General features: G+C 38.4%; 1 protein-coding gene across 5 annotated transcripts in view; it reads left to right on the top strand.

Annotated features, from left to right (window-relative positions):
• ccdc66 (coiled-coil domain containing 66) overlaps positions 1–12336 on the top strand; it is a 114621-nt gene that overhangs the window by 75283 nt on the left and 27002 nt on the right. For 3 of the 5 annotated variants that reach the window (XM_057325557.1, XM_057325559.1, XM_057325560.1), the window contains 8 exons: positions 808–892; positions 989–1150; positions 1428–1590; positions 1665–1784; positions 2401–2864; positions 2965–3005; positions 9340–9545; positions 9662–9765. In XM_057325557.1, the coding sequence (XP_057181540.1) occupies positions 808–892; positions 989–1150; positions 1428–1590; positions 1665–1784; positions 2401–2864; positions 2965–3005; positions 9340–9545; positions 9662–9765 (1345 nt within the window). Of the gene's footprint in view, positions 1–807; positions 893–988; positions 1151–1427; positions 1591–1664; positions 1785–2400; positions 2865–2964; positions 3006–9339; positions 9546–9661; positions 9766–10816; positions 10972–12336 lie in introns of all 5 variants that reach the window. The other 2 variants (XR_008962070.1, XM_057325558.1) reach the window with 2 other exon arrangements.

Here is a 12336-nt window from a genome sequence, read left to right as displayed (position 1 = left end):
GGGCTGGGGGATATTGCCGCCCAGATTTATTTTGGGCCCCTCCAAAAATATCCAGCTGACAATTAAAATATAACAAATTAAAAATGAAATATTATTAAATACTTAAAAAATACTTATTTGCATTATTTATTAAATAGTGATCTGACAATTTAATTACAGAAACATTTAAAAAGTATGCATGCAATGAACTTTGATTATGTATCTGCCCAACCAGAATATGAAATTGCCCCCCCAGTTGAGCCATCCTAGTACCGGGCCTGGAACCAGCCCAAATTTCCACTGACTTAAGATAAGAGCTATGTTACTACATATCCTGGTCAAATACTTACTAAGAGCGCTTTTCCACCATCACGCCAAATCGTTCTCGTTGCTTAATTGTTCCACTCCGTGCCGATCCATGCCAGCCACGTAAATGGTTTCATTTTCCACCGCAGGGCTGACAACAGGAATCTTTAGAATGTAAACACAAATGCATCATGCTCTGCCTTGGTAACACGAGACTGAGCTATAGAGTCTCTGCACGCATTCTATTAGCACGATTCAGCACGGCTAGACAACCAGACCAGAAGCTTTCCGTGTTCATGGAAAAGGAGCAAAAGTAAAAACTAGAACAAACTGATGTTTTTTTACTTAAAAGATTTTTTCCAGAAGGCAGTTTTGACTATGGTTGTGGTTTATGAGGTGTGTACAGGTTTGAAACAACATAAGGATGGGCGAACATTTTGCTCATGCAGGTGATGCAGATTCCAGTGTCAAGGATGTTTCAAGGTTATGTTTCTTAAAATTAAATTTCTCCTATTATTTTAGCCATCTTCGCACCATGACAGCCTTGCTGGATCCTGCTCAGATTGAAGAACGTGAACACCGGAGACTCAAACAGCTTGAGCACCAGGTAGGATTCAAACTCCTGGGTAAACCACCTGAAGTCACTGCTCTACATACCTTACCATACAGCAGCTATTTGAAAGTGTTCATTTGTGATGTACAGCGAGCAATTGAGGCTCAGGTAGAAGAACGCAGACGTCAAAAAGAGAAAGAAGAGGCCACTCGACAGGCACATGATGAAGAGGAGGAGAGGAGAGTAGAGATAGAGAGAGAGCGGCTCCAGCAGCAGTTTCTAAAGGACACAGAACGACAGAGACACAAAGAGGTAAAAACACAAATGCATGAACCAGGTGCATAAATACCCAATTCAGAATATAAACTACCTACTGTATGGGCCCAGAAAATTTAATTAATTAATCAAAAACTAAACAAAATATAATAATAGCCTTAATTTTAGTGCGGAATTGCTGGTATTGGTAGTCATAGTTTCTATGATCAGCCTAGACTGTAAATAGCAAAATCTATATTAAGATCTGTTCTTATCTCTGCTTAGCATGCTACATTCAGATTTCTTACTGTATTTGCACGTCTTTTGATCCCAGGAGTTGCAGTTACGTAAAACTGAGGAGCTGTATCTGAGTATTCAGAGAGCCCAAGAGGAGGCGTTTAAAGACAAACACCTCCAGAGAATCAAAGACTTGTCAAAAAAAGGCCACAATGTTTCCAGACTACTGCGCAGCCTGGAAGGAGACTCTGTATCTCAGGGTATGGTGGAAATTAACTTTTTTATTTTAATATGCTTAATTTCTGTCATAATTCATGACAGTCTTGTCTTTTAGCCTTCAGTGGTCAAGATTCACCTAATACATCGACAAGTTTGATATCATCTGAGGTTAAAATCCAGAGAGTGGAACCTTCTACAGCACCATCTCCAAGAAAAGATACCGCTGTTCAGACAGGTAACAAAATTTGGATTTGGATTTGGATTTGGATTTGGATTCAATTTATTGTCATTGCACATGTACAAGTACAAGGCAACGAAATGTGACCTCTGCATTTAACCCATCCAGAGAGTAGTGAACACACGTACCCCCGGAGCAGTGGGCAGCTATCACTACAGCGCCCGATAAATGCAAAATATGTAGCAATAAATAAGCAATACTTTGTTTATCAAGTAATAAGTGTTGTGCTTTTACTCTAGTCATATTGACACCTACTTCTTATTACTATGAAATGCTCTCAAAAAAATTCCAGTTAGTTAAAAATGCAGAAGTCTAGTAAAGACATAAAAGCAACACACATCGCACTCTGTAATTATGGCTTCCTTCGTAAATATGATCAAAAAAGACTTGGTACTTGTTTAACCTGCATTGCTCTCTAGGATATCAAAACAATTGCAAAACATGTACACACTTCCACAGTTTGGTAATGGCACACGTTAGGGATCAATCCACAATCTAATTATTACAACATGAGGGTGAGTAAATAAGAATTGAAAGAAATATCATCGTGGGATAAACAATCCTTTTTGATTGACAATTTGGGAAAATAATCATTAGCTTTGACCGTTTGCAGAGGTGAGCCATCTGCTCGAGACAGATGCAGTTTGTGACCCAGGAAAAGAGTCTCCCAACACCGCAGTAGCATGCATGGCTGCTTCAAACACACTGACCTCTAAGAATTCCAAAAGCAGCGTTGAGAAACTGCCAGAGAAAAGTTATGGCACTGTGCCCACAGAGGCCGAAGCCGACCCTTATGAGCCTTACGCACGGACCGGCAGGAACGGCAAACAGCAGCCCACAAAAAAGCCTGAATGGAACACGCAGAGGCCCAGTAAAGCTTTCATCCCGGCGTCTGAGCGATACCCTGAGATTTTGCAGCGCCACAGACAGCAGAACAGGAAACACAGACAGATGGAGCTCATGACACTTGTGGAGAAAAACACTGTCTCACGAATACTTCAGCAAGATCCTTTACCACCACCCATCAATAACAACCACAGATTAACAGCACAAAGACATATAAATCCACAAAAACAGGTGCAGTCTTAATACACTGTTTAACATCAATAGAATAAACGCATACCTGTAGTGCAAACATTTGCTGGTCAGTGTGTAATATTATTTATTTTCTTTAAAGAGTGAAACCAAGCTGCAAGAATCAGTCTTCACTGCTGAAAGGTAAGTTCTTAAAGGGGTCATATGACACAGCTAATATGACATTATTGTGTATATTTGGTGTAATACAGTGTGTTTACAGTTCAAAGAAGCACATCATTTTTCACATACCATAGATTACTGTTGCTCCTCTCTGCCTCGCCTTTCTGAAACACCTCGGTTTTAAGGCCATTTCACATTTGGCATCTTTTGCGCACACAAATTCGATATTTTAAATGTAGACTTTTCAGAATGCCTGTCACTAATGTTAATGAAAGAACAAAAGAAAAGAAGAAATCAATGTGACGTTGTAGCTTTAAAGAGGATTCTTCTGTTTTTCATATATTAAGCATTAAAGACTGTAAAGTGTTTGAAAACTTTATTTTCTGTATATTTCCTACCTGTTAGACAGGTAGGCACACCTATTATAATGGGTTTGATTAGTAGAATATACACACCTATTATAATGGGTTTGATTGGTAGAATATATTTAATAAAGACATCAGTTGCAAAGACAACAATATTAGAATGTTGGTTTTCATTCATAAAATTATGCTGTTAAAGAAATGTGTTTCTACATTAATTTGGAGATAAAATATGAAATTATTAGTATGTAAAAGTATATTTAAAAACATAAATGCTGTGTGTGATAAGTTAGTTAATTTTTTGAATCGATTGACAGCAACAAAATAAATGGTGTATGTTTAATTCCACAATGCATGTGTGAATCGCAGTTAATCACACGAAAAGGGTGCAATTAATCACATTTTTTTAATCAATTGACAGCCCCAAAATAAACCTTAACCACTGATTTCTAATTGTGTCCTCTTTTGGAAGACCAAGCAAAGTAGTTTTGCTTTCGCAATGAAACACACAGCATGTCCATGACATGGTGGCTGCAACAACACTACAGCAAAAATAGTTATGCCTTTCTTTGCGTATACATTAGGGCGGTGTTATGCCAAGCTTCCCACACCCTGATGTAGATTTTTGTGGGAGCGTGTTTAAATGAGGCATTTTAGGCAAGACTGAATGAGCCTTCGCTTTAAATGGAACATATCTTTTGGTTTGAGACTTTAATTTTATAGAATTTTACATGTCTAATATACAGGGGCGGATTTAGTGATTTGGGGGCCCTAGGCAAATCCATGTATGGGGGCCCCAACTATGTACCATTTTACTTTACTGCAACCCTTATTTTTCTTCCTCCTCAAAGCACACAACTTTTCACCCCCAGTCAGGGGAAGTGACAGGGGAAAACTAAGCTTAATAAACAACACAGATACTGACTAATTAAAAAATATATAATAATGAATACCCAAATGAAAAACATGGGATAAGTGTCTTAACAAAACACTTTTATTAAAGTTAAAAAAAAAAATGATGAAATGAAAACTAATAAGTTATATAAAGCATTAAATTTATTCAATCAAACAGAAAAGTTGAACATTTTAATATGGGCTAAAAAGTCTTATAAAAAAGGCTTATAAGTAACCAGTCTAACTAAATGAGCAAAGCTCATTCACACCCTACGTTCTCTTGTAGTTCACTGAGCTTTGAACGATTCACTGATCTCTTACATTCTGTGTAAACGAATTGGTTCAAAGGAGTCATTTGTTTGCCAGTCGTTCTGATTGCAATGTGCGTTCATACTGGCGAACTCGCTGTGTACAGAATAACGCTGATTCAACGAGCCAACTTCACAGCTAAAAACATTATAATGATGTACAGCAAGTTAATTTAGGAAATCTTTTCAAGAAATTCAAGAAAATGTAAATTGAACACACAACTCTGGAACAGCCGTGAAACACAGCTAATACAGCTCCTAATATAGCTCTTTTACTGAACTCTTCAGCTGATGGTAACGAAACAGCGCCTCCATTGTTTCGTAACTGCAGTTACAAATGACAATCTGTTTAATAATGCACGCAGTGTTTTTTGTGAAGACACTCGACATATTTTTGACGAGAGTCTAAGGCGGCACGAAATTTGACTGCCGCCTCCAATTTCTTTTTGCAGGAAAAACCCTGATCTGGGATTACTATATACAAAGTGTGTCCTCTTTCCGTGTTTTTTGTGGTTAACGACCTTTCATGCATTTAAATGTGACCAAATTTCTGTACTAGTGCGTACAGTATGAATCGTTAGCACTGTACTGACGTTATTATATTATGTCTTTATGTGCCCATCGATCTGCGCAGCGGAGTCAAACAACCTTTCTACCCTTGAACTGGCCCTCTCCTACCAAGCGCACAGCGCTCTTTGTTTGACAGATGTTTTGGTCGTCAGTCATTATAACTGTGTTGTCGGAGAAATACTCACCGGCACATTATCATTGCTCGTGGCTGGGAGAGTGCTGTTTCTGGCAGGAGAGAGATGCGCTACTGCTATAGGAGCAGTGGTGGAGTTTGGGTGGGGGAAAAGCAGAGACTTTGGCAACAATCTTTTGTAAATCGTCTTTTTTCCTCTCCGCTGGTGTAGCTGCGTTCTTTGTTGTTTTATTTCCTTGTGAATTTTTCTTCGTTTTGCAGCTAATGTACCACACAATGACTCTCTCGCTGTGGGCAGTTCTACAAATTCCGCCGCTGCGTTAACTTTCTCTAATTGGTGTCGAACTCGTCTCGCGCATATACGGTGCTAGTGGAATGGTCCACCCTAATCTATAATAGGGGGAGTGCCTTCGTACAGATGTAATAACATAAAACGTTAACGGGGATATCCCGACTATTTTGATAAATACTTGGGGCTCTAAGTGGCTGCTGACATGGCTTATTGGTTAAGTCCACCCCTTCCTTTTGGGGGCCCCAGGCGATTACCTACCTTTGCCTAATTTTAAATCCGCCCCTGCTAATATACTGCATGCATGAACAACTAGTAACACATCAAAGATACAGGAAAATACGGAATCGCGTCATATGATCCCTTTATTGCATTTACAGTATATTGAAACTGTTGGGCAGACACCTTATGCATCCAAAAGTGCTTCATAAAATGGCAAACACTATACTTTTAAATAATTAAACATTGCATTGTCAAAGTTGATTCAAAGCCTTAATATACCTGTATGGTCAGACACGTTACCCAAATCAAGCTTGTTTTGTCCAGCGAATGTTGGACGTGTTATGTCATTCATTAAAGAGGCAGTAAGTGCATCACGTTACATTTTCATCAACTTACAGGTTATAAAGCTTACTGTACACCATAAACTGTATAAAATATGGACGTAGTGTCTGTGACATCACCCGTAGGTTTCTGAGGAGCTGTTTGAAGCTTAAAGTGGGCAAAGAGTATATTCTGTTCTATGTATATTCTACTATATACTACCCTGTACAATGTCTCTTATATGTTATTATCCCCCATTTTCTGTACAATAGTCTCTTATTTTATATACAGGTGCTGGTCATATAATTAGAATATCATCAAAAAGTTGATTTATTTCACTAATTCCATTCAAAAAGTGAAACTTGTATATTATATTCATTCATTACACACAGACTGATATATTTCAAATGTTTATTTCTTTTAATTTGATGATTATAACTGACAACTAATGAAAATTCAGATTCTCAGAAAATTAGAATATTACTTAAGACTAATACAAAGAAAGGATTTTTAGAAATCTTGGCCAACTGAAAAGTATGAACATGAAAAGTATGAGCATGTACAGCACTCAATACTTAGTTGGGGCTCCTTTTGCCTGAATTACTGCAGCAATGTGGTGTGGCATGGAGTCGATCAGTCTGTGGCACTGCTCAGATGTTATGAGAGCCCAGGTTGCTCTGATAGTGGCCTTCAGCTCTTCTGCATTGTTGGGTCTGGCATATCGCATCTTCCTCTTCACAATACCCCATAGATTTTCTATGGGGTTAAGGTCAGGCGAGTTTTCTGGCCAATTAAGAACTGGGATACCATGGTCCTTAAACCAGGTACTGGTAGCTTTGGCACTGTGTGCAGGTGCCAAGTCCTGTTGGAAAATGAAATCTGCATCTCCATAAAGTTGGTCAAATATACAAGTTTCACTTTTTGAATGGAATTAGTGAAATAAATCAACTTTTTGATGATATTCTAATTGTATGACCAGCACCTGTATACATACTTTAGAATCTTTTAGACTGTAAATCTTATTATATTGTATTGTCATTGTGTTGAATGTCTGTACTAGAAGCTTCCAACACCAAAGAAAATTCCTTGTGTGTGCAAGCACACTTGGCAATAAAGCTCTTCTGATTCTGAAGAGGTGGGATGTGGTTGAACCCAGCCCACACACCCAGCCCCCACTTCCCCCACACACCCAATGCGCAACACAATGTTCGAACCCGTGACCTCTTGTACCCAAGGCTTACGGTTTATCATGTGTGCCACTTAGTTGACGTGCTTGACCCAGCATCCCGAGGAGATCTTTCAGAGGTTCAAACATTGACATGTGCCAGTCCCGAAAGGGCTGAATCAAGAGCGTAGAGCAAAAGTAGCAGAAATACAGTGTTTAGGAGGAACAGATGTTTGAAGTGACAATGAAAGAATGTCATTTTGTACCTACCTTGTTTCTGTTTGAATATATTTACATGTATTATAAAACACTAAGTTGCACTACATACATCACACTTTATTTTATTTCATTACTAAAATGACATTTCAATTTGCAAGTATGTGCACAAATAGTGCAAGTAAACAAACAAACGAAATGTAATGTATGAATGTGCACCACGAGGTTCGAACCAGTGACCTTCTTGCACCCGAGACTTGCAATTTATCAGGTGTGCCACTCAGTTGGCATACTTGACCCAGCAGCGTTCAAAGGTAATAAAAAATAAGAGTAATAGCTCACGAACGCTATGTGGCGCTGTCTTGAAAATTAAAGGGTATGTTTGGGACTGTAATTTGGTGACGATATATCATACGGTTCAAAAGATATCACGATTGATGACAAATTTCAACATGCCGATCATCTAATCATGACAGAATCGTAATCATACGATCCGGCATGACATGAGGAATCCGTAGACAGAGATCTCGGTTTTCTGACAAACATTTCAAAAGTTACGAGCAAAATAGCCATTTTTCTATTCTTGCGACCCCTAGGTGGCGCTGTTCCCCATTTTGGCAAGGACCCCCAGTCCAAGGTGTCGATAAGGGTACCAAGTTTCTTACCAATAGATCGATAAATGTTTGAGATACGGCCTAAGATCCATTTTTGGGTCAACTTTGAAAAGTTTGCGGCGTCGTAACTTGAGCAACAGCGAAAATCTCCATTCCAGAGCATCTCTTCTATGCGGCTCAGTCCTAAAATCGTTTCAGCCGATTTTCGTGACAATCAGTCACAATTTCTAGGACTAGGAGCGAAAAAACGCAATACTGTACTTTTCAAGATGGCTGCTACTGTAATGGGCGGAGTCTTAGTGTAACACATGGAATGTGTGCAGAGTAGAATTTTTGTACATCAATGGGTTCAAAAGTTACAGCCGTTTGAAGAGCATTTTTGAACTGCTGGTGGCGCTATAGAGCGTGTGCTAGAGACCCCATACTTATACTTATATACATACCCCCATACACCTCTACGAGTGTGCCTATTTTCACCATTTTCCTACGTATGGTTCATAGGGCTACCATAGACTACCATTGGTTAAGAATAATAATACTGACGAGAACAATAGAGGCCATAGCCCCTAAAAATAGCCTATAATATGAAAAGATCTAAGTGTAGAAGCACGGTGTACTGAAATCTATGTAACGTTAAGGCTTTACCTGCGAGCTTTTGCGGCTTCAGATCAAATCGTGTTGCGATTTGTTGAAATGTTGTGGACGAAAACGTGTATGGAATGATGTGTATGGAACCAGGACAAGATAACATATATTATGGCCAGGAGTGTGACAGAATCCCACTCAAGCGGGTGGGAATGACATCCGTCCCTCGCGCAGCTCTTGGAACAGCCTCTTCTTAAAGGTGGTGTCAAAATCACATGACCAGCGACTAGTCGACATCAAGCTTTAAAGGTCGCGTCAGAGCATTAATGTCGACTAGTTCGTTCAACCCCTAGTGCTTACCTACATTCTTTATAAATGTTTGTTGAACACTAAAGAAGATATTTTAAAGCAATTTTTCCTACTATGGTTGTCAATGGTGGCCAAGAACTGTTTGGTTACACGCATTCTTCCAAATATCTTTCTCTGTGTTCATCAGAACAAAGACATTTACACAGATTTGGAACAACTCAAGGGTCAGTAAATGAAGACTAAATTCTCATTTTTGGGTGTTCCCGTTCCTTTAAATAATAATACATATGTTATTGTGTTCATTTGTTATATTTTCCTTCAACGTTCACTGATGAGGTCCTAAATGGATGTGCTCCTGTCTGTCCAGTAGAGCGCTATCTCCTGTTCCTGCAGTGAAGAACCGTCTACAGCAGCCATCCCAGCAGTCCTCTCGGCAAATGGTGGACAACATGGGGCGCCCTCCCTCATTAGACTATGTGCCCTATGTACGGACAGATGAGGTTTACCACATGGACCCCATGGCTTCACACTCCAGACCCTCCACACAAGAAACCCAGCAGAGAGTCAACATAGGTGATCATTCTACAGCCAACAGTGCAGTCAAACATGACATTTAAATGAATAGATAAATGTATATTGCAGTTTTCAAAGATACCTCTTCATGAATGGATTCATTGTTTGATTTGCAGCGAGAAGCAGGCAGGTAACACCTCTGGTCCAACATGACCCATCACATCCTAAAAGCACTGAAAGACAACAGGCCATCCTAAAGGGTCTGTCTGAGCTTAGACAGGTAATGCTCCAGCAAAATCTCTGTTAACAATGCCATGTTTTACCTGTCCGATATAGATTCAGTGGCCCCTTTACAATATAACTGTTGCCACACAAGCATGTCATTTATCAATATGGATGGGAGTTATGTCTCCAATGTTATTTTACCTCAGTTTAAGAATATGAAAATGTTAAATTATTAAATTTGACCCTGCCTGTGAGAACCCAGCTAGTAATTATTTCTACAGAAAATCTTCCTACATAACGTGAAAAGCATGCTATGAAAATACAACCTTGATTATCTTGTATATTATCAATATTATATTAATATTGACTAAGGCCATGTCAAAGATGGAAATCATAGTGAACTTTGAAATCGAACTTTGATGATCGTTATCTCAGAATCAGAGACTTGAGCCTGGTTTTCATAGAGAGGATCACAAATAGTCTAAAAATTTTGTGGCACAACCAAAAGTTGTTTGCAATCTGAATTTACTGTAGACATCTACTTGACAACAGGGTTTTGTTGCTTTTCTTTGCGAGACATTCACAAAAACAAACGTTTAAGACCAGTTGAATGAATTGTATGTAACTTATTAATGACTCTTGTGTGTCTGTCTTAGTCAGACCAGATGAATGAATTGTTCTCTAAACCTGTCAGAAATTGAAAAGCATTTTAGTGCGCAATTAGGTTGGCATAACCCTAATGCGGAGTTATATGGAGACAGATCAGTCTCAATAATAATACATTTACAAAACACAATTCATAAATTCACATTCACAAAATCAGATTTGTAAATTCAAAACACAATTCATAAATTCACAAACATTTTCCCCAAATGCTCACACAAATATATATCGCAGAAATAAATTCAGAATGTTTTCACAAATATGTATAAATCATGTTCTTGAATCACTTTCCAGTAAACATTTGTGAATGTTGTTACATGTATTTATGGATTGGTGAATCTGCATTTGCAAATCGTCACACGTGTGTGGGTTGCTTTGAATTTGTGTGTGGTATTTTTGAGACTGTCCTGCCACGGTGAGATTCAAGCATAACTTTTTTTAAGGTTGGCCTGTTCAGCCAATCGCGTTGAGCTTTTGATCCACCAACCAAAACGGTCCTTACTGAAGTGACTCGAGAAGCTCGATGCTGCACAGTATTGTGCAGTGTGCCTGCATCGGTTCAAAAACAGAGAGGGGAAGAGAAGAGCACACTCAACAAGTAAGTAAAGTTTACTTTTTATACCTGATGCCACTCTATATCTCATAAAATATTCATAAAGCTTGTTTTTGTTACTGAGGTGGCGGTGTTAAATTGAAGGTAAACATGTTTGAACTGGTGTTTGTAAGAAGACTGTTGCAGTTACCAGAGCCTTTAAATTTCAGTCGCCACACTTTGACAGTCTGTTTGAGCAAACCCCTGAAGCTACAGTATTTGCAGCCAATTCTAAATATTAACACATTAAATGCACTGATACATAAATCTGAGAAAGCTGGCAAAATATATGCTTTCAGTGACGGTCCGTGACTTCTCTTCACTGCGGTCAAGCCAGCCGCGGTTTGAAAATACACGGTCAAGCCAGCCGCTGTTTAGGTTCAGATGCGCGCTTATTGAGTGGTTTACGGTACATTACGGAAACACCGCTTGTAAAGCTTTATTTAAATGTAGATGTTCCGCGTCTCTTGTCAATAACATATTTCTTGTTTTACGTTTAGCATATCTCGTTTTTGTCGTAATTTATGCAGGTTTTTTTCTCCGAATGTTTGCATTATGATTGCTGTAACGTTATATTGTGAAACCAATGTCTCTGTCTGTATCTTAAATATGTATTATTTTAATGCCTTCTAGACCTTTGTCCTGCAAATAAAACTGTTTATGCAGTTTGCAATTACAGTACCCATGGATTTGAACAGATTTAATTACAGTATGTTTTTTGAAAGCATTTTGTTTGAAAAATATTATTCCAATATAATTGATATATACAAACATTATTTCTCATAAGTAGAAAAAACATGATGGTGGGTTTCTATAGGGGCCATCCCACACTATATGCACACCATATATGGACTTATTTTACTGTACCATTTTGGAGAAATACACATTTCTCCACTTCAAATGCCTATAGAAACATTATTTCTAATAAGTAGAAAAAACTGATGTGGATTTCTGTAGGGGCCATCCCACACTATATGCACACCATATATGGACTTATTTTACTGTAGCGTTTTGGAGAAATACACATTTTTCCACTTCAAATGCCTATAGAAACATTATTTCTAATAAGTAGAAAAAAATGATGATGGATTTCTGTAGGGCCATCCCACACTATATGCACACCATATATGGAATTATTTTACTGTAGCGTTTTGGAGAAATACACATTCTTTCAACATTTGAAAGCCTATAGAAACATTATTTCTAATAAGTAGAAAAAACTGATGATGATTTCTGTAGGGGCCATCCACACTATATGCACACCATATATGGACTTATTTTACTGTTAGCGTTTTGGAGAAAATACACATTTCTCCACTTTCAAATGCCTATAGAAACATTATTTCTAATAAGTAGAAAAAACTGATGATG

Source organism: Triplophysa rosa, linkage group LG25 (assembly GCF_024868665.1).
Source record: "Triplophysa rosa linkage group LG25, Trosa_1v2, whole genome shotgun sequence".
NCBI lineage: Eukaryota > Metazoa > Chordata > Actinopteri > Cypriniformes > Nemacheilidae > Triplophysa > Triplophysa rosa.
The sequence above is the reverse complement of the archived record's forward strand: the minus strand, read 5'-3'. Positions and strand labels throughout refer to the sequence as shown.